A 23,597-nucleotide genomic window follows, 5' to 3' on the forward strand; every position below is an offset into this window, starting at 1 on the left:
TTTAAAGCCGGCCATTAATTCAAGACAGGTACCACTGGTTTGATTGGCAGGGAACTTTTCAGATGAGAACGTATTCATCAGTTTCTGGTTGCAGCTTAGAAACCAAGCATTAAATTAATCCCGTCTCTGTGCGACCTGTAATTTAGAAGCAATATTCTCTCCAAGTCAGAAGTTCATGAGTTCAATCCCATTTCAAGAAGAGAGTGGAAAATATTTCAAGATCATAGTGGAAAATAAATCAAGAGCTAATCAGGCTGACTAACCTTATTGGTACCGTGATTGTTACTGGAAGTCTAAATAAAGGGCCTGCATTAGGAGCTGCGATATCATATCCACAAATCTGCAATAAATGAATAAAGTAATCACTTCTTCAAAATAACCAAACCATGCCTGATCCAATAACAGCATTATACCACTGCTTTTATGTTTTCAATGTTAGATATAAGCAATGTTGAAGCTAATTAGAATATAGAGGATGCATTTCACATGAGGAGCACAGTATATATACAGTAACAAATGCTTTCAACATGCATGTGGATACAGGATTTCTCATTCTTTGTTTATCTGCATGATGAATCATTTCTAATTTTATTTTGAATTACATAACTGTACAGTGCAAAATTTACTGTACTTTTCTGGCTGACGTCAAACAAAACTAGATAAAACTGCATAAAGCAAAATTAAGGTCTTGATGATCCAATAAAGTGCCACTTGCAAAAGACTAAATACATTTATAACTGCTTTGTAGCAAAGCTTTTAACAATAATTTCTTGCATGAAAACAATGTTGCAACTGTGATACAAAAATAGAAATCGCTGGAAAAGCTCTCTGTGGAGAGAAATCAGAATTAACATTATGACCCCTTGGGGTGGATGAGTCCAGAACTAGAGGGCATAGGTTTAGAATGGGAGGGGAAAGATTTATAAGGTACCTAAGGGGCACCTTTATCACACAGAGGGTGGTGCATGCACAAAATGAGCTGCCAGAGAAATTGCTGGAGGCTGGTACAACTACAACATTTAAACAACATCTGGATGGGTATATGAATAGGAAGGGTTTGGAGGGTTACGGGCTAGGTGCTGGCAAATGAGACTAAGTTAGGTTAGGATATTTGGTCAGCATGGACGAGTTAGAATGAAGGGTCTGTTTCCGTGCTGTACATCTCTGTGACTTGAAATGTTAACCCTGATTTCTCTCCATAGGTGCTGCCAGATCTGCTAAGCTTTTCCAGCAATTTCCATTTTTGTTTCTGATTTACAGCATCCAGAGTTCTTTTGGTTTTTAATTGCAACCTTGACTTTTGGCAAGAGTGTAAAATGTGTTGTACAGATCTGCTGTTACGTTCAGATTTTCTTCTCTCTTGACATTGATAACGGTGTATACGATAGGTAGATAATCCAATTCTCTGTTTATGACAGGAAGCCAGCCTGTCTACCCTTGTGCATTGCTGAGCTCCAACTTCTCAAAGAGTATTCCTTTTTTGGAAATGCCAAGCAGAAACAGGCTTTTGAACAAAAGTATACTCTGTATATTTACTAAATAAAAGGATGATTTAGTCTAAGATACCTCAGTAAAATGTACGCCTTCACGAAGGCCACGTGGATCCACTCGTACGGTTATATGTCTACATTGATTCATCAATTCCAAGTGACTGGGGCACTGAATCCATGAAGCACTGCATGTTAATGCTAAGTGAAGCTGCAGAGATATTCGTTCAGAGTTTTCTACCAAAAAATGAAAATTTGAAAAAGTCAAAAAATTAAATCAAACACTGTGCTGCAATTTCCACATAACAACAAGTTTGTTAAAAAATGCATATTGCTGCATTTGTTTGCAGTTTGTGTTTTTATTATTAGAGTCAGAGATGTATTGTCCGGAAACAGACCCTTCGATCCAACTCATCCATGCCAACCAGATATCCCAACCCAACCTAGTTCCAGCTGTCAGCACTCAGTCCATATCCCTCCAAACTCTTCCTATTCATATACCCATCCGGGTGCCTTTTAAATGTTGCAATTGTACTAGCCTCCACCACTTCCTCTGGCAGCTCATTCCATACACACACCACTCTCTGAGTGAAAAAGTTGCCCCTTAGATCTCATCTTTCCCCATTCACTCTAAACCTAGTTCTGGATTCTCCAAACCCAGGGAAAAATACTTTGTCCATTTATTCTATCCATGCCCCTCATGATTTTATAAACCTCTATAAAAACACCCCTCAGCCTGCGATGCTCCAGGGAAAACAGAACCAGCCTATGCAACCTCTCCCTATTGCTCAAACCTAGGCAACATCCTTGTAAGTCATTTCTGAACCCTTTCAAGTTTCACAAAATCTTTCCAATAGGGAGGAGACCAGAATTGCATGCAATATTCCAACAGTGGCCCAACCAATGTCTCGTACAGCCACAACTTGACTTCCTAATTCCTGCACTCAATACTCTGACCAATAAAGGAAAGCATACCAAACACCTTTTTCACTATCATATCTACCTGTGACTCCACTTTCAAGGAGCTATAAACTTGTAACTCAAACATCTGAAGTGTGATAGGTCTGATGTACGCTAGAGTGCTTCTGCACACACTCCAGTGATAATGCACAAGGTAATGTACAATCCTACGATACCCTATTTTTAAGAACTCGTCCTAGCAAGCAAGATATTATTTTGCTGTTGATGTGAAGTCGTGTCTCATCACTATAAAGTGTAATAGTTAAATAAACAGATAATGCTAGTGTTTGTTATGCAGGATGTATCAATTGACAATTTTGCTTTTATATGCAGTAAATGCAAATCTGACACAAAAATTGATATGACACCTGCAATATTATAAAGAAATCATGCTAAAATCACATTTTATAATATTTTACAAAGTTTTTAATGTAATTATTCAAAGAAGATTATATATTCTTTGTAAAGACTTGCAAATTACAGAGGAGTAAGACTGAGCCCCTTATCAGTTAGTAACATTTCACCTGAGTCAGAAGGCTGTTAATACATTAATGCATCAATGAGATTCTGCAATATCAGAGGTGCTGTCTCTTTGGATGCGTTTAACCTGAGTATGGCTGGGGATTTTGTCTGGTCTGGTAAATTCAAAGCCCTTTTCATTTTTCTTGAAATGACAATCTTCAATTGTGGTTTGCATCATCAAGTTTACAATATCATCTGCTCCCTATTAATCTCCCCATCCTACACCCCCAAACTTATATTACTAATTTCATCATTTGCTTTAAAGTTTTTTTTGGCTTCCTAGCTAAGCACTGCATCTATTACTACCCCAACAAGACTAGAATATCTCAAGGGAATAGTAGTCTCTCAAAATGCAGGAAACTGAATTCCTCTTTTTAAATTCTACCCAGCTACTATACAATTACAGTTGTCGACAAACTCTTCTGAGAAAGACTTAAAATCTATTTAAATTCAGATGGATAATTTGTTTTTCTAAAATCTGCATGAACTGAATTCTATAAAGACATTCTCCAAATAAAGATCAATTCTCCTATCCATGAGACAGATTGCCCACAAAGGATTATTTATGCTCATCCCTGAACACATTGTCACAGGAACATTATTTGATACTCAGAATTCCTTAACTGGAGCAATAAATTATATTCAATTTTTAATCCATGTAGGTTTCATTATGCGATTACAGCAGTTTTTCCTCTGTATCAAAATGTTTTGAAGCTTTCATTATTTTCATTTTTTGCACATTATTTTTCCACCTTTTCTGCACCATATTTATCTCATCATGTCATTTCACGTCACTTTCTCATTCACTACTTAGTTCTTTTTGTATATTTATGTCTTTGCAATGACGATTTTTTTGCTATTCTTAAAATTCTCCCTGCCTAGTATTTTCAACATAGCAGTCTGAACATTCAGTGCAGCCTTCTAAAGAGAAGCGTTCTTGATCTAAAGCCAAACTTTCTTCATGCACATGCAATTCGAAATATCCTCAAACGGTGGGTAAATCACTTTAACCAATACATGTTCAGTAATTGCAAAATCCCACAGTTATCTCATAGTTCAGGATGCACATCGACATTCCTGTGGAAGCTTTCAGATGATACCATTAGTACATACTGAATACCAACATATACAAAATTATACACAATTGGAGACTCTTACCTGCATTTTCTGGAAAGAGAGGTTCTATGCCAACTCCATGATCTGAAGGTGAAACCAGATGGGCAGGATCACGGAGGTAGATCCCACGTTGGTTTCCAACAGCAATGCTGAATCCCAAATTACTGCTACTCATGGATGAATTTTGAATGAGGTATTCATAAGCTTTATCAATCTAACAAGGAAGTAAGTTTCCTATATTAGGTTAGGTACTTTATTAAACTAGTCTGATGTTAAGTAATCTTACCAACAATACTTTGAACAGCAATGGCACAATTCTGCGATTTGGAAGAAATGGGAATGTGAGCAGGGCCTCCCATTAGGGCGGCATGGTGGCACAGTGGTTAGCACTGCTGCCTCACAGCGCCAGGGACCTGGGTTCAATTCCCGCCTCAGGCGACTGACTGTGTGGAGTTTGCACGTTCTCCCCGTGTCTGCGTGGGTTTCCTCCGGGTGCTCCTGTTTCCTCCCACAGTCCAAAGATGTGCGGGTCAGGTGAATTGGCCATGCTAAATTGCCCATAGTGTTAGGTAAGGGGTATATGTAGGGGTATGGGTGGGTTGTCACTTCGGCGGGTCGGTGTGGACTTGTTGGGCCGAAGGGCCTGTTTCCACACTGTAAGTAATCTAATCTAATCTACCTGATTAAAGGTCTTGCAAAATTTGGAAGGGCCAGGCCCAAACTTTCAGGAACTTAGCACAATTCATGATGTATGGTTATAACATTGCAAAGGTATTTCATCTAAGATAGACTATGATAAAACGTACCAAACATCAAATTGATGAATGATCACAAACTTGAAGACACAGACACCATCTGAGTAACTGCAGCCTTCATGGTCAAAACAAAACACTGGAAACAAACCGACCCATTGTGTCTGCCAAGGAAATAATAGCCATCCTTCCCACTGAGCCGAGATTCCATCCTTCCCACTGAGCCGAGATTCCATGTCAACAATGAATGTTATATTGGATTTTGTAGATTCAGAAAGATGAATTTAGAGATTATAGAAATACGGTGGACAAAAGTGCTTAGAACTATTTTCTCACAGAGAACATAAATGTTAGTATAGACTAGCTGGATCAAAATTACTTGTTTTATCATTTGATCTCTAGTAGCGAGTTTTGAGCGCTATCGTTTTCCATTCATACATTTTAGAGTAATTGAACCAATATCCAAGAGAAAAAAAATTAAGCTAGATAATATCAGTTGATGAAATGATTTAAAATATGGAATTGTAATGGAATTAAAATGAGTCATAGAAACAGATGGTTAAATTGTGGAATGGTACAATTCTGTCAAAAAGGACACAAAATATTATGGTGCACTAAACTGTGCCTCATCAAGTCTGTGAGGTTTTAGAAAGAACTTCAAGTGGTTAATATCCTTTTGACAGGCAATTTAACCTTCTCCATATTATCCCAAAGCATTAAGCCAATTTAAAGAATGTTTAAAACTGACCTGAATTACACCATGCCCTTGTGCAAATACTTCAATATCATCAACCTTCAGGGCTGTGTTTTCAAGAGCCCGTCGAATGAAATGAACTGTATAATGAACACCATTAATCTTAAGACCTAAGCAAAAAAGTAAAACATATTTTTAGATCTTTACACATTTTCTTGAGCATCTATTTGCAGACGCATGCAATACCAACAGCTATCACCTTAAACTTTAAGACCAACTCCAGTCTGCTGCTATTTATAGCAGGCCAAGTGATTCCCTTTTTAATGTTCAACACTTGGATCCAATTATACTGCATTGATTCCTGAAGAAGGGCTTATGCCCGTAACGTCGATTCTCCTGTTCCTTGGATGCTGCCAGACCTGCTGCGCATTTCCAGCAACACATTTTCAGCTTTAATGTGTAACTACCCAAACATAAGCAAAGTATGGATTGTACATTATAAAGGAAAGTAGTAAATATGAGAAATAATGAATTAAAAGCAATATGCTGTGGATGCCTGAAATCTGAAACAATTCCCCTCTCCACAGATGCCACATTTTTTTTTCAATTTCATTTGGAAGACTGACAGCTTGCCCCTCCAAAGACCCTGAGCTACTGACTTCATTTCTTTCCTTGGCAATTATCTGAGAGAACTGTAGATTGTCACAATTTTGATCTCAAGGTGAGCTTCACAACACACATTCATGCCATCACAAAGAATGCCTAGAGCCACCTCCACAAAATGGCCTGATTTCACCACCATCACAGCTCAGTTCCAGCTGAAACCCTCACTTTGTCTTTGTTGCCTCTAAATTTGACTATTCCAATGCTCTGCAGGCTGGTATCTCACAATGTACTTTCTGTTAACTTGAAGTGATGCAAAACTCTGCTGCCGAAATCTTTATTTGCACTAAATCCTATTCACTTATCACCTCTGACATCAGTGAATTCTGCTGGTCCCCACTAAAGCAACTTGTTGATTTTTTAAAAATCCTTATCCTTGCTCCATGTCTCACCCTGGCTCTGCCATCATCCCGACCCTACAATCTTAAGTACCTTCCATTTTAATTGCTCTACCATTTGTGGGTTTACCTTGGTTCTGAGCTCTGGAATTCTCTTTCTAAATCTCTCTCTCTCTCTCTCTATATTCAAGATGTTTCCTGAAGTCCACTGGTGTGACCAAGCTATTGGTCATGTGTTCCAATAGTGCCTTTTGTAGCGATTTGTCTAAATTTTGCTTCATAAGTCTCCTGTGAATCATTTTGGGAAGTTTTATCAAGTTAATTTCACTACATCAGTACACATTGTTGATTTTTGCAGATAGAAAGTTAAATCATAAGGGGACAGTAATGTACAAGTGAAGAGAGGCCATACTATAGTCAGATCACATAGAGTATTGTTGGTGAGATACAAGGAAATCATCAAGCATTAGAGCAATTCAGTAAAAACACATGATCTGACCAGCAATGTATTTTGCAAATAACTCATTCAGTGTCCTATGGGCAGATGGATTTGGATGAATGGAATTACTTAGCTAAATTTACCTTGTGAGCACACTGCGGTCTAAAGGTGACAGTTCCACTTTTGAAATATGGCTCAAAATATTTGTCTTGTATTTATATCAAAGTTGACCAGTCAACATTACATGGTGAATTAAGATAAATATCATGTTAAATAAAACTACATTATCCAATACTAAAAATAAATTTGAAGTGTTCTATGGATTTCAAAAAATGAGTTGCTACTCCTTTTATTCTCCATCTACACTTCTCATTGCCATGGAAACGCTGCCAACATCACCAAAGACCCCCCCCCCAATCCCAGTAATATTCTCTTCCAACCTCTTTGGTCAGGCAGATGATGCAGAGGCTTGAACACACGCACCAACACACTCAAGAACAGCTTCTTCCCTGCTGTTATTAGACTGCTAAAGGGACCTCTCTAATTCCAAATCCAATGTTGATCTTGCTTTGTGTGCCTCCTATGCAGCCATCAACTTGTATGCCTCGCTCTGTCTAGGCACCCTATGCTCTGTATGTCCTTGTTTGCTATGATCCGCCTGTAATGCTCACAAAACAGAGCTTTTCACTGTATTTACATGTGACAACAATAAATCAAATCAAATTACACCTCTGAAATCTCAGCTTAACTCCAGATCTAGTCCACACAACATGACACTGAACCCAGTATATCTTCTATTTGTATTGGACCATTAACATTAGTATAATTTCAAAGCTCTTCAGAGAAGGCATTTGGAAAGTAACAAGCTACGCAGGGAAAGTAATGAGGAGGGGTACTCAAAGGCTTCATTTAAGAGATGAATTTTGTGGATGGAAAAAGGGAGAGCAAAACTGACAGAGAGGCACAAGGATACATTTCTAAAAATTAGGTAAAGCAAGATGTCATCAGTGCACGGGAAAGCAAATCCCATATCAGCAGAGATGGTCACAAGACATTCAGAGATGCGGCCATGGAAATATACAAGGCTAAGCTCACAGATGAAGCAGGATGGCCTGGCTGACTGTAAGTGGTTGCAGGGAACAAGAAGAAATAACACACTACAAAACTGAAAATGTAGATCATGATTCATTTAACTATTTTCATTGTATGTAAAAGACAAAAACAACAGACTAGAGGTGCTTGAAAAGAGAGACTGAAAACAGAAATAATAGCAAAATGAAGTAAGTTAGAAACAAAACAGAGTTTGGGAAAAATATAGCAGTTAGTAAAAATGGAATGATGGTGAGTGATTAGCTTGACTTGCAGTGACTGATACTGAAGGTTATGGCACAGTATTCCATTCCTAGCATAATCACGTACAACTTAACAGGGTTCATACTTTAAAAAGAATATCCAAATTGTACTTCAGTAAATAAATCTAAACTCTGCTCAATAAAAAAAAACAAAAGGAATTTCAGAGTTTCCAAGATAAAACACTTGGGCAGGTGGCTCATAAAAAAACTTTCCATAGGCATTTCCATTCACTAGTTCATTTTAGAGTGCATTATTTGGAAATGCACCAAACAATAAGTGCACTTTACATTGTGAATGCTGAATGTAATATTTTTAACACCATAAAAACTGAGAATTGAAAATATTTCAGGGGATGTGATGAAAGCAAAGGCATTTTGAAACAAATGCAGAAATTGCTGGAGAAACTCAGCAGATCTGGTAACATCAGTGCAGGGAAAAGAGCTAATGTTTTGAGTCCGATATGACTCTAAACAGTCTGATTTCTTCAGAGTCAAAACTGGACTCAAAACGTTAACGCGGTTTCTCTCACAAGAGATGTTGCCAGACCTGCTGAGTTTCTCCAGGAATTTATGCGTTTGTGAGATCTTGGAGAAGATTTACCCTGCAAGGACTGCAAAAAACATGACATTAGACAACGCGGCAGGAAACTAGCCACCAGGATACATGAGCACTAACTAGGCACCAAAAGACATGATCAATTATCTCTAGTATCCATACACAGCCAAAGAGGGACACCGGTTTGACTGGGACAATGCATCCACCTTGAGATAGGCCAAATAAAGACAAACACAGGAATTTCTAAAGGCTTGGCATTTAAACTGGAACTCCATTAACAAACATATTGATTTGGACCATTTACCAACCTCTCAGAAACAGAAGTGGAAATTATATCACCCACCACAACAAACCAAGATACATAAATAGCAAATGGGACAGAACACCAACGCTTCACTGGAAGCCCACTGATGTTACTTAGCAGGGTGATGATATGTCTGAAAAGAAACCCACCAGCTCAGCAAGCAAACCAATAAGCCCATGTGTTTATTTCAAATTTCCAGCATCAGCAGCATTTTGCTATAATTAAAGAAAATGGAAATTCAATACAAAGTGCAAAATATTCTATCCTTTTGCAAGACTGATAGGAATATTAGTGTTGTGGTTCTAACATCTTTGTATGCTGCAAAATACAGCAGCTAAAGCCAATGAATGAAAAGGTTCTTTATGATTGATAGAATGATGTCATATATGAGGCACTGTGACAACATGCCAAGCTCCTCCAAAAGCACCTTTCAATCCTGTCAAATAAAACAAAGAACTGCGGGTGCTGGAAATCTGAAGCAACCAAGAACTAGAATTGCTGGAGATACTCCGCAGAATTGGAGCATCAGTGAAGAGAGAAACAGAGTTTTGAGTCCAGTGACCCTTCTTCCAAACTGATAGCTGCTTGGAAAGGTGGCATTCTGCAGACAGGACTGTAAAAAGAGAGACAGAGAGAGAGAGAGAGAGAATGAATGAGTAGGTAGAGATGGAGTCCAGAGAGAGAAAGAATAAAAGACAGGTGGACAAAGTGACTGCTGAAAGTAAACCAACGTTGAAGAGAAGCTAGTTGGGTGAAATTGGGGGCTACAGGTAGTGGAAAATGGGTTGGCTGTGCAGAAAGTGACATTTCATGACAGGCCTGGGTGACACCTAATAGACAGGAAGGAGATGGTCATGCTCTAAAATTGTTAAACTCGATGTTGAATCCTGAAGACTGTAAGGTCCCAAAGTGGAAGATGAGGTGTTGTTCTACCAGCTTGTGGTGAGACGTTGGAGGAGACCTGACCTGCTGCGCTTTTCCAGCAACACATTTTCAGCTCTGTGGTGAGATGTTGCCCAGGAAACATATAGATGTGTTAAAACTGGAAGCTCATGATCATTTTTACAAAAGTGCTTTGCAAAATGTTCAACCAGTCTTTTTTGTCTTCCGATGTAGAGACCATACTGTAAGCAGAGAATACAGTACACTAAATTGAATGCATTGCAGATAAATCATTAGCTGGAAGGTGCATCTGGAACCTTGGATAGTGAGGTGGCAGGAGGTAAACAGACAGGTGTACAGCTTTTGCAATTGCATGGGAAGATGCCGTGGGGCTTGGGTGGAGGGGGGGGGGGGGGGGGGGGTGGTGGGGGGAGAGTCTGTTAAGAATGGAAGAGGAGTGGACAAGATTTCAAAGCAGAGAACGGTCCCCGCAGAAAGCTGACGAAGGAGGGGAAGGGACTGTGTGCTTGGTGGTGGTATCCTGCTACAGGTGACAGAAATGGCTGCTAACGATCCTCTGGATGTGGATGCCAGTTGAGTGATGGGTGAGGAGATGGTTGAAGTAGAGGTGAGGTTGAAGTGCAGGAGATAGGCATCAAATACTGACCGTACACATTTAACCTGAATATGATTTGAATCATTTCAGAGAATGGGTAAGCATCATTATAACCTTCTTCTAACTGCTCTCAGTTTTGAGGTGAGGTCACCAGACTTGTAACATTAACTCTATTTTTTCTCTCCATAGATGCTGCCAGACCTGCTGTCGTTCTCTACTACTTTCTGTTTTTGTTTGTTTCCAAGCTGTAGTCTCTATGAATTAGAAGGGGCAAATGCAGACAGATTCATGAGAGCACCACAATGGGGAAATTTCCCTCTGACACACACCATTCTAACTTGGCTGCCCATCACAATTGCCACATCAACACTCTGGAAATCCCTCCTAAACAGCAATGGAACCATACCAACGCCGATGGGACTGGGACTGCAACTGTTCAAGACTGTGGCACATCACTGCCTTCTTAGGCTATTTATGGATGAACATCAAATAATGGACTTGCTAGCAAGGCTCATGTTAATGTGAGTGAAATGTGACCAACATCTTAACAGGAACTGAAGGACAGATCTTCTGCATTTAAATGAGCTTCGTTATTAATATGACGACTAGTATACTAATTCAGACTAATAATGAATTTTAATCCTTTAATGTACAGATTTAACAAACTTCATTAAACAAGCAACCAGGTTATGGCAGCAGCTATGCAGTGAAACAGAGTTAGTGTTTCAGATTTATGATCGTTCAGTGGAACTGTTTGTCCCATATTTCTGGTGAACAGATTTAATAAGATGAATCTTGTTGAGGCAGAAAGACATTCCATCTCTGCACATCATTCAGCCATTTATTGCAAAGCTACCTGTTACCTGATAGGAGCAGAGCAATGCCTCCACAAGCATTTGGAGAAGACATCGAGGTTCCATTCATTAACTGCGTTCCACGTAGTGTCCAGTTTGGGACAGAAGCTATTGCACCACCTGGCGCACTGATACTCACTCCCAGAGCTCCATCCGCGCTGAAAGAATACATTAAACAAGTCTAGTCACCTACACTTTAAAGACTAAGAACAAGCAGGAAAATTGAGAAATGTCACTTAAGAATTTCCACTTATACAGGATTCTCTCAGTAGCCCTAATACAGTCAATGTTCATTGCTTTAAACACTCCCTCCCCTACAGTGTCAGTGGTAATGTACCAGCTACAGGATAACCTGCAATAACTCTCAAAGACTTCTTTCGGCAGTCAGCTTGATTTATGAAAGCTAAGTTCCATAAGACACAATGAATGCCCCTTCACATGCAAGTTCCCTTTGAAATCTCACACCTACATCATTGTTGTATTCAAACATCACTGGTCAAAATCCTAGAGATCTCTGCCTAACAGTGATGTCAGAGTGTCTTCACTGCAAGGACAATAGCAACTCAGTACAGTGAGTTTTCAAGAGCAAATACAGACTAGCGATAAATGCTGGCTTTGACACTGGTGCCCATGATCCATGAGCAAATACAAAACATTGCACAGAACAGAAAACCTTACTTTCAGGCCACTTCAGACTTGAAATCTGACCCTTAATTAGTGGCACACTTTCACCTGCCAATTTGGTAGCATCAGAAGTTCACCAGATAAATTATAACCATAAAATTTAACCACAATAGGAATTGAATAATTTCAGAGCAGTGCTGAGACAGAAAGTTCTCAAGGTACCATGTCATTTATTAATACAAAACTTCATTTTGAAAGTTTTCTGTTGAGTATCCAGTCTTGTAATATCAGAGCATTTATTTTGAGCTGAAATTTACTGCAGACTGCTTTTGCCCTAAAAGTAATATTCTTTTACTTTCTATGATCTAGCTAATCCAGAAGAGGGAGTCTATTTTGAAAATCCTAATGCTAAAGTCGCAGTGTAACCTTGAATGAAATGGTATAGGATCCTCTGGAGGAGGCAATAACACACTTCTAAAATTTAGCATTGAATGGAGTATAATTTCACCTTGGTGTAAGATTCCTGTAGTGCAGTGGTAACATCCTTAACTCTGGACCTGGAGGCTTGGGTTCAATAACATGTCTGAACTGGTTAATTGGAAAATATCTAACTTCACCTTGGTCCTCCTCTGCACATTCTAAAGTGACCAGAGTGAAAGCAAATTCTGATTGCATTCCTTAAATAAACACATTTTAACATGGGTGAGGCAGTAACATATGAGTAATGTCAATGGAGTGGCAATCCAGACAGGGCCTGTTAGCTCAGTTGGCTGTTTGTGATACAGAGTGACACCAACAGCATGGGTTCAATTCCCACACTAACTGAGGTCACCATGAAGGTCCTGCCTGCTGAACTTTGCCCCTTGCTTGAGGTTTTATGACCTCAGGCTAAACCACTACCAGTCACCTCTCTCTAATAGCCTCATGGTCTGTTGGGACTTTGGCGACTTTACTAAATCCAGAAGCCCAAGCAAATTATCCTGGATATGGGTCTGAATCCACTGTGGCAGATGGTAAAACTTTAATTCAATTTAAAACAAAACTAGAATAAATGTTGGTCTGACTAGCCACACCCATCTCATGATCAAAGTAACAAAAAAGCTCTCCCAGTGCAGATGAATTTCAATTGGATCATGAACAGAGGTGCTCAATAGAGCACATGCTTCAATCTTTAATCGAAAATTCTTAACAACATGGTTTTAGGTTACACTTTAAAACAGCAGATATTTGAGGAACACTCCTAAACACTCAAAAACTAAGTTTGAGCTGACATCAGCCCTTCAGAACTTATTTCTTCTCAGAAAGAAAATTAGAATTACTTTATCCTATATTTAGAATTACTTCCTTTGACTGAACAGAAATGGTTTTTAAATATAAACAAATACAAAACTTTTAAATACAGCCTTAAAACGACACTATTTAAAATGATGAGTTAATGTCTCAATTAAAGCTGAACAAAGGAATTCCATAAAAATAGGTTAATGTATTTATTACTAATAGTACACAACACGAGCTCAAGGTAAATAAGACTAAAAAGAGTCAGGTGGAGAAATGAAGAATAAAAAAATCATTTTTAAAATAATTACACTATTCTTATGATTACTCAAGAATTAAGAGCTACTGATACGCTATTCACCATAAAAGTTTGTTTAAAAGCCAAAAGATTGACCAACACAGACATTACTTACCAAGGTCCTCTTGACGACCAGGTATATTGGTTGGCAGGCAACTTCTCTCGCAAGGAGTATTCAGCAACCATCATGTCAGGTGAGACATATGCACCAACCCCTGTAGTTAAATATGATTATGGAGTCATCGAGGTTAGACAGCATGGAAACAGGCCCTTCAGCCCACCTCGTTGATGCAAATTAATTTCCTAAACTGAACTAGTACCCTTTGGCTGTGTTTGGCCTATTTCACTCTATATTAACTGTCCAAATGTCTTTTAAATGTTGTAACTTTAACAGTCTCTACCACTGCCTCTGGCAACTTGTAATTTGAAAATTATGTTATGCAATGGTGGAACAACTCTTACCAAACTTATAGTTTTGTGGAACGTTAACTACTTGAAGTCTAAGTCATTGGCACAAATTGAGAGAACTTATTAAATTATATAATCATATTGTTTCTAAATTAATAGTAATCCTTCAATGTAGGTTTGCCTTGATATTACATCAAAAAAATAGTGATAGTGGAAAAACGGTAATACAACAAAAAAAACTCACAGCTAAATAGACCAGCTAAATAACTTTCTAAACGGTGAGAAAATTCGTAGAGCCAAAGTACAAAGGGATCTGGGAGTGCTAGTTGAGGATTCTCTAAAGGTAAACATGCAGGTTGAGTCCATGATTAAGAAAGCGAATGCAATGTTGTCATTTATCTCATGAGGGTTGGAATATAAAAGCACCGTTGTGCTACTGAGACTTTATAAAGCTCTGGTTAGGCCCCATTTGGAGTACTGAGTCCAGTTTTGGTCCCCACACCTCAGGAAGGACATACTGGCACTGGAGCGTTCTAGCGGAGATTCACATGGATGATCCCTGGAATGGTAGGTCTAACATACGAGGAAAGACTGAGGATCCTGGGATTATATTCATTGGAGTTTAGAAGATTAAGGGGAGATCTAATAGAAACTTACAAGATAATACATGACTTGGAAAGAGTGGACGCTAGGAAATTGTTTCCAATAGGTGAGGAGACTAGGTCCCATGGACACAGCCTGAGAAGTAGAGGGGGTAAATTCAGAACAGAAATGCGGAGACATTTCTTCAGCCAGAGAGTGGTGGGCCTGTGGAATTCATTGCCGCAGAGTGCAGTGGAGGCTGGGATGCTAAATGTCTTCAAAGCAGAGATTGATGTCACAAAGAATTAAGGGCTACGGGGAGAATGTGGGCAAGTGGAGTTGAAATGCCCATCAGCCATGATTGAATGGCGGAGTGGACTCGATGGGCCGAATGGCCTTACTTCCACTCCTATGTCTTATGGTCAATCAAACCTACAGATACTTGCAAGTAAAAAAGTGATTCCCATAGTATGCCACATCCAAAATATGTACTCTCAATCTGCAGAATTAAATGGTCCAGGTCAAGGAAGACTTCAGAACAATGCTGAAGATTAGATCTATTATCTTTTTAAATATTCATTGAGAAATCAGATTAATAACTGACTTACTCTTTAAAAACAATTGTAGAGTTTAGATTAAACAAATTGATAACATACAAGTGTGTCAGTCACACTAGAATATAAATGAATAAACATTAAGTTGTGCAATCCAACATTGCACAATACCTTATTTCTCATAATCATTGCTAGTTGGATAACCAAAGAGATTTTATTTTTGAGCAGACTTTTTACATGATTTTTCTTAGCCTTGTAACAAACACTGCTGATTCATAAATCAAACAATATTCATCTACACAACGCTGACAAGATACATACATATTGGGATACAATGACCATACATGAAAGGTCTAAAATTCAGTCGAATGGAACTCTGGATGCAATAGCATGGACATGCAAATGAATACAAAAAGTAGCTGGTCAGTAGTTTTAGGTTCAAACCAACTGAGGTACAGAAAGCACCTAGTAACGGCTGTGGAACTTCAAGGATTGGCCTTTTTGGAAAGAGGAGAAAATTGGTGGAAGGGTTTTAAAAAAATATCTTTGGATATAGTCATAAAGAAGTTAAGTAAAACCAGTTCTTACCAATGACACTGGATGTAGTTCCACCTGGACACCCTACAGTGGAAAGGCAAGGTCCATTATTGCCTGCACTTGATACATAAATAATGTTGTGCTTCAATACTGCTTCATTGATTACTTCACAAATGCATCTGAAAGAGCCAATTGAATAAAGCAAAAGTTCAGGAGAATCATTTTCAGCTCTGGGACTGACCACTCTAACAATTAAACTTCTAAGTCTCTCTTCAAAACCCTCAAGTCTTCCTTTTGTTTAAAGTCTTACGTACAAGCATTTTTCAAGACAAATCCAGTTGCAAAGTTTGTTGAACTTTATCACAGAATTAACTTTAAATTCTCTTCAACTAGATAATCCCCTCTGTTTTGTCTCTCTCATTAACTCATCCTCAGAGTTATTGACAGTCACCAAAACTTCACAATCACAAGCACTCTGTGGTCTTTATTTCACTGAATAATCCAAATTAAGCTCTGGTTTCCATATCCAATTGTGTGCCTGTTGGGACTATGGTGACAAGATCTTAATTTTGTACTTTCAGAGGGTTGTGAAGGTTTTTTTTTACACATGAGGTCATTTCTGATTCAATCACAGTGATTCCTTATTTTCTGCTCTTTCACTCCACTTTTGCAGTCCACGGACCCTGATCACATTCTGATCACAGTCAATAAGTCATACAGCATGGAACCAGATCCTTTGGTCCAACCACCGACCATGTTCCCAAACCAAACTAGTCCCATTTGCCAGCATTCAGTACATATCCCTCCAAACCTTTCATATTCATGAACTTATCCAAATGTCTTTTAATTGTCGCAACTGTTGCTGCCTCCACCACTTCCTCTGGCAGTTCATTCCACATACAAACCACTCTCTGTGTAAAAAAGATTCTCATTTTTTTTTTACACTTTTTCTCCTTTTACCATAAAAAACATGCCCTATAGAAATGAACTCTCCTACCCTAAGGAAAAGAGCCTTGCTATTCATTTTATCTATGCCTCTCATGATTTTATAAACATCTATACGGTCACCCCTTATAGAATATATGTGGAATATATGTCAGCCAAGTACCTACCAATTGACCTGCACATATTTTTTAATTCTCAATAACTCATATTACCGTCATCATCCATGGATCTGTCACAACCAATTCCTCAGCAGATTCATCACAAAACACAGCACTGAAATACAAGGTTTCTAGTTTACTTCTAGTAGCTGTGTATGATTCAAGATTTCCTAAATACTTATGTGTCAATGGATTAAACCTTAATATTCTGATTGTCATGTTTGACAAGTATGTTGTATGTTACAAGTGATTTATGGACGGCATGGTGTCTCAATAGTGAGCACTGCTGCCTCATAGTGCCAGGGACCCAGGTTCAACTCCAGCCTCGGGCGACAGTGTTTGGAGTTCGCACATTCTCCCAGTGTCTGTGTGGGTTTCCTCCAGGTGCTCTGGTTTCGTTCCACAATTCAAGATCTGCAGGTTAGATGAATTGGCCATGTTGAGTTGCCCATCATGTTCAGGGATGTGTAGGTTAGGTGCATTAATCAGGAGAAGTGTAAAGTAATAAGGTTGGGGAATGGGTCTGGGTGGAGTACTCTTCAGAGGGGTGGGTTTATTGGGCCAAATGGCCTATTTTCACAGTGTAGGGATTCCATGATTCTATGATTTTACTCTACAGGAGTATTTCCAGCATTTTCAGTTTTTATTTCAAATCCCATGAACTACCCCATAGCTTTTTTTTTGTTGCTGATCCTGAAATAAATGTTCATGAAGATGTCTAGTGGTTGGTGCTGTTTGATTGATGTAAATCAATGTCCATTCTAAGTAATGGAGGACCACCATGTAACATCTCACATTCTACCATCACTGGTTAAAATATATCTCATGGCGTCACCTTAATGGGAATTTGTTTTCATTTTCCAGGAACGATCCAAACCCACTGTCTGTCAAATTTGATTTCACAGTAAGAACTTGAATGTCATTGCACTGATTTATGTTTCGATATATTCGATTCTGGTATTAGCAAAACACTGATCAATGGTACTCACCCTGAATTGGGCCAATGGGTAGCTTCACCATAGCTGTAGTTTACAAGATCACATTTATATTTTATTGCTTCAATCATCTGGAAGACATGAGAAGACAGGGTAGATAAAAATAAACTATTTCCACTGGTTGGGGATTCTCCAACCGGGGGCATAGTCTGAGAATTAAGGCCAGGCCGTTCAGGAGAGACGTTAGGAAACAGTTCCACACACGAAGAGTGGGAGAGGTTTGGATGCCGGATCAGTTGTTAATTTTAAATCTGAGAGAGATAATTTGTTTTTGTTAAGCAAAGGTAGTAAGGGATATGGGCCAATGGCAGGTAAATGGAGTTCGGCCACAAGTCAGCCATGATCTCACTGAATGGAGGAACAGGCTTGAGGGGCTGAATGGCCTACTCATCTTCCTATGTTCCTATCTGTTGGCAGAATAGGTATAAGGCTTAATAGTTTTATATAAGGCAATCAGGTGTTGTGAAAAAAGGTCATAGGAATGTTACGTAGAACTTTCCTTCTTACGTGTTTTCCAAGATAAAGCAAGAATGAATGAATGAATTGTGAACTTGCAAGTGACTTTCCTGAAAGAATATCAACCTAACTCCACTTAATTTATAAAGATTTTTACTTTTATAATTTTAAATAATATAACAAGCTCATGAAATTCATTCTGAGACATTGGTAATGTCTTGAATGTAATTTGGTTGGATATTTCAGCACAGAACTTTGAAAATGTTGAATTGCTAGAGTTGCTGTCCACTGAATGAGATGCCAAATCTTAATGCTGCTCTGAAGAAATGTGGAAAGATACATGGCACATCATGGCCATGCTGGTTGAAAAGGAGCTATCCAGCATAATCCCACCTATCACCTCTTGATCCATAGTGTTGTATGCTACAGCAGTTCCAAATCCATATCTCAGTTTTCTTCAACATGATGAGGTTTCCTGCCTCAACCACGCTCTAAGACATTGAGATCCAAAACCCCAATACCCCTGGAAGGGAAAAAGAAAATCCCCCTTCACGATCTTCTGATTCTTCTACCCATTACTTTAAATCGATGCCTAGTTACAGACATCTCTGTGAAACAGAAATTACTAAACGTTCCTCCTTCCCATTCTACACTTCAATCCATCGAAGAGTGGCTGGCTGGCAGGCAGAAAACAGAGCATGCAGAAAAGGATTTCCGATTAACAGGATGTGACCAGTGGAGTTAGGCCCTTAGCGTTTTTACAATTAAGATTAATTACTTAGACAAGGGAAGGTCTAACGAGAAGAGTCTTTGGCACAATGATAATATTCCATCTCTGGATCAGTAGACCAAGGATCAAATCCCACCTGTTTCAGATGTGTATGATAAAATCTCCTAACACGCTGATTAAAAATTTCTAAACGAAAAGAGACATGACAGGGAGGTGCTGGTATTGGACTGAGGTGGACAAAGTCAGAAGTCATACGACACCTGATTATAGTTCAACAGGTTTATTTGAAATCACAAGTGTTTGGAGCACTGGTCCTTCATCAGGTGAAGACTTAACGAAGGAACAGCACTCCGAAAGTTGGTGATTTCAAATAAACCTGTTGGGCTATAACCTGGTGTTGCGTGAATTCCAACTTAGACAAGGGAAGTTAGCTCTTATGGCGCAATGGCACTGTCCCTACCTCTGAGCCAGGAGACCCAGTTTCAAGATCAACCGGCTTAAGACGTGTACAATAATAAATCTCTGAACAGGATTTTAAACAAGAGAGTAAACAAGGGAAGTGAAGGCATGTTAGCTAAATTTGTAGAAAGCACAAGAGTAAGTAGGAAAGCACATTGTACAGAAGGCATAAGCAGTTTGCAGAAGGATACATAGGTTCAGAGATTGGGAGAAAATCTGGCAGATGGATCATAATATGGGACAATGTCAAGTTGCTCACTTAGACAGGAAAAACAAAAAGCAAAGTATTGTTTAGTTTGGATTTTGCCATGGATACATCAGTGGTCAGTTGGCCAGTTTTCTCACTGACTTTTAAAGGGCAAGGACCTATCGGGAAAATGAAAAAATAATTAACTGTTTTGCTTGCTTTCTCATTGGACATCCTATGTATTCAGGTTCTCCTGAATAGATTTTGAGAATTCTGTATCACCTTTGATTTTTAACAAAAGAATTTCTCCCAATTTATATCAATGCAGTTGAAATCTCCGAGTAGTGCTCTTTGCTTCTGCATGTTCCAGCAACTTGCTGACATATTTGCTCTTCCAACTCCTTATGGCTGATTAGGTACCTATAGTACACTTTCAGCAGTAACAGTGCTCCTTTTCTGGCTTTCAGTGAAACCAAAATAGAAAATCAAAGTCAAAATGTAGGAAATAGCCTATCATTAATAGTTTGAATCATCAAAGGCTAATACTGGTGAATTGAAATTGGGAGCTAAGTAAATGCTTACAGCTCTGATCAAGCCTGTTCCAGTTTCCATTGTGCTAAGTCGAGTATCACCAATCTTCACCGCCAGAATCTGAGCTCCAGGTGCTATGCCGTTCCGTTCGGGATCATTTGGAAAGAAGCCTGCAGCTATACTAGCTACATGTGTCCCGTGGGCTCCTGTCAACAACACAAGCTGTCAGAAAGGCATATCAACTTCTGCTGGCAAGAAGTCAGCCGAACAGTGCAGTTCACCCAATGATTTACTTAAGACAATATTTACACAACTATCAGGTATATGTAACATGTAAGTGTCTACAATTTCATAAAACTGACATTGCTTTAATGTTAGAAATGTATGAGAAGTGCACAACCAAATGTGTGTCTGCAGGTACACAAGTTCCAAATGATCAAAGGCAAATTGAGAACTATCAAGAGGGCCTTCTTGAGGTAAACAGTGATCAACATTTCAAATGGAATTCCATTACAACAGTGAAAGTCCTAGTCGCACTGATGAGGCTATATTGTATTCTTGAACAGATGAAAAAGGATGGGCCAAAGTCCATTTCCTACTCACTTTTCAATTCTGTTGCTGGGCACCCCAATAGGAGTGAGTACATATATTTCATAAATTATGGTTCTTTAATTGCCTAAATCATTATAGTATGGCAAATAATCAAGTATTAGTTTAGATTTAGATTTTATTGTCACAGACTGTACAGGACATTGGTTAGGCCACTTTTGGAATACTGCATCCAATTACAGTCTCCCTGCTATAGGAAGAGTGTTGTTAAAGTTGAAAGAATTCAGAAAAGATTGGCATGGATGTTTCCAGGGTTGGAGGGCTTGAGCTATAGGGAGAGGCTGAATAGGCTGGGGCTGTTTTCTGGGAGGCTGAGGGGTAATCTTATAGAGGTTTATAAAATCATGAAGAGCGTGGATAGGGTGAATAGCCAAGGTCTTTTCCCCAGGGTAGGGGAGTCCAAAACTACAGGGCAAACGTTTCAGCTGAAAGATTTAAAAGGGACCTAAGGGGCAACTTTGTCACGCAGAAGGTGGTGCATGCATGGAATGAGTTGCCAGAGCAGATGGTGGAGGCTGGTACAATTACAATATTTAAAAAACTGAGAAATCCACACAGAGCTTCTGCTTACTCCAGGGTACACACACTTTCCTCCTGTACTTATACATTCTATTTACTGAAATTTCTACCTTTTACCTGACCTTTCATGGGATGTGGGCAACAATGGCAGGGTCAGTACTTGTTGCTCATTCATGACTGCCCTTGAATGGAATGGCTTACTTTGTCACTTCAGAGGGAAGAATCAACCACAATGCTGTGGGCCTGGAGTCACGTGTGGCCAAGTAAAGATAGCACACTTCTTCCCTGAAGAACATTAGTGACCCAGATGGGCTCTTACAACAATTGATGATAGTTTTATGGTCACTGGACATGCAGTTGCAGATTTATCAATTAATTGAATTGAAATTCCATCAGCTGCTATGGTGGGATCTGAAAACACATCCCAAGATTTAGTTCCAGCCTCTGAATTACAACTAGTCCAGTGACATTACCATTATGCTAGAGTCAGGAAATAAAATCTTACCTCCACTGGTCACAATACAGAGTGCATTGCCTTCATCATAAATATTGATAGAGTAGTTGAGCATCTCAGATATCCCCAATGAGGCAAACTCCTGTGCTTCACTGTAATTCCTCAGTACAGTACAGCTACATAGATCCCCACATTCACTTGTGTCCACACAGGCTCTAAAATCAAATGGTTATAATCCATGGGAAATACTTATAAACCACAATAACACCATTTGAATAAAATTCAATTATGGATCATGAAACTTGTTAAATCAGTTCTGTTATTCTCACAAAAATGTTTAAATTACATTCAACAAATTATTAACCTAAAATTATAAATGACTCGAGAAGAGCTATGCAGCATCAAACACAAAGATGATTTATTATTTCATAGCATTAAGTCATGATTCTTAACATCTGGGGGAATGCTTTAGCAATAACAAGAGGCTATTCCATCTTGTTATTCAGAGTTTTCAGGATCATTTCAGTGGTTACCTCCATGTTTCACCATCATGCCACACGAGGCAATCAAACGCAGGACCCAGGTCACTGTATTTTTTCTCCATGGAATTCAGCAATTCCACCTGTGTTTGAAGCTCTTCTCGCTGCATCTTTTCTGCCTTAATAAAGTAATAATGTGGTATTAAACATGGTGGTTTAATCAGCTAATGGTTTATCGATATTTTCAAATAGGGTTGGCCAGTTAAACAATATTTGTTTGGTTGTCATTTGAACATTAAGCACATAGAACAACAATCAACTGGGCCATTATCTACAACAAGGTGAAGACAGTTTGATCTCCAAGGTTTATGGCCTCAACCATGGAGATCTAAGTACCTCCTGGCAGGGTGAGGTGGGGAGGGGGGAGGGGGGGGGGGGGGGGGGGGGGGGGGGGGAGAACCCTGTTTACCTACCCCTTGGAAATTTCTCTCTCTCTCTCTGTGTCTGGGCTCCGTCTCCACCCATCCACTCACCTCTCCCCATTGCCCCCACCCTGCCAACCCCCCACTTTGGTTTCAGCATCAGTACTACAATTTCCTAGCCTCCACCACCATGCACTTCCATCTGGCCAAACTTATCCTCACTTGGAATAACCTGTTTAACTCCTCCCACTCTTTTCAGATCAAAGACGCAGCCATGGATCCACGCATGAGCCCCAGTAATGCTGTCTTTCTGGGGTGTGTGGAACATTCCTTGTTCCAGTCCTACTGTGGCCCCTACCCACAATTCTTTCTCTGGTATATCAATAGCATAGTGAGTGATGCTTCCCTCTCTTGTTCACATTTGGAGAAGTTTATTAATTTTGCTTCCAATTTCTTAATCATTCTGATGAAGCTTCACTGGACCCAAAATGTTAACTTTGCTTTCTTCCCACAAATGTGGCCAGACCTGCTGTGTTTCTCCAACAATATGTTTTTATTTCAGATCTTCAGCACCCACAGTTCTTTTGTTTTAATTTAGTGTTTAACTCACTGCCACATCCCTTCCAAGTACGCCCAGCTTGATGCTCCTCTCTCTGACAGGATTGCCATTTTAACCTTACTTCTTGTTCTCTGTTGTTACACTTTCATTTTCTCTCCTAGCATTTGACAAATGGTTTGCCAAAACATGCGTCCACAGACACATCACATTCCTCAGTGATTGCCTCCGAGTTCAGACTCACCCCAGGGCGATTCTGACTGAAGTGACAGCCTTCATGTTTT

General features: G+C 39.3%; 1 protein-coding gene across 4 annotated transcripts in view; it reads right to left on the bottom strand.

The window, feature by feature from the left end:
- Window positions 1-23,597, bottom strand: part of tpp2 (tripeptidyl peptidase 2) — a 98,832-nt gene that overhangs the window by 53,606 nt on the left and 21,629 nt on the right. For all 4 annotated transcript variants that reach the window (XM_060825799.1, XM_060825798.1, XM_060825797.1 and 1 more), the window contains exons 5-15: window positions 22,390-22,514; window positions 21,908-22,071; window positions 20,326-20,480; window positions 17,906-17,982; window positions 15,865-15,992; window positions 13,848-13,947; window positions 11,545-11,693; window positions 5,586-5,701; window positions 4,128-4,299; window positions 1,567-1,724; window positions 264-340 (exon numbers count right to left, since the gene is read on the bottom strand). In XM_060825799.1, coding sequence (XP_060681782.1) covers window positions 264-340; window positions 1,567-1,724; window positions 4,128-4,299; window positions 5,586-5,701; window positions 11,545-11,693; window positions 13,848-13,947; window positions 15,865-15,992; window positions 17,906-17,982; window positions 20,326-20,480; window positions 21,908-22,071; window positions 22,390-22,514 — 1,421 coding nt within the window. The remainder of the gene's footprint in view (window positions 1-263; window positions 341-1,566; window positions 1,725-4,127; window positions 4,300-5,585; window positions 5,702-11,544; window positions 11,694-13,847; window positions 13,948-15,864; window positions 15,993-17,905; window positions 17,983-20,325; window positions 20,481-21,907; window positions 22,072-22,389; window positions 22,515-23,597) is intronic.

Source organism: Hemiscyllium ocellatum, chromosome 6 (assembly GCF_020745735.1).
Source record: "Hemiscyllium ocellatum isolate sHemOce1 chromosome 6, sHemOce1.pat.X.cur, whole genome shotgun sequence".
NCBI classification, from domain to species: domain Eukaryota; kingdom Metazoa; phylum Chordata; class Chondrichthyes; order Orectolobiformes; family Hemiscylliidae; genus Hemiscyllium; species Hemiscyllium ocellatum.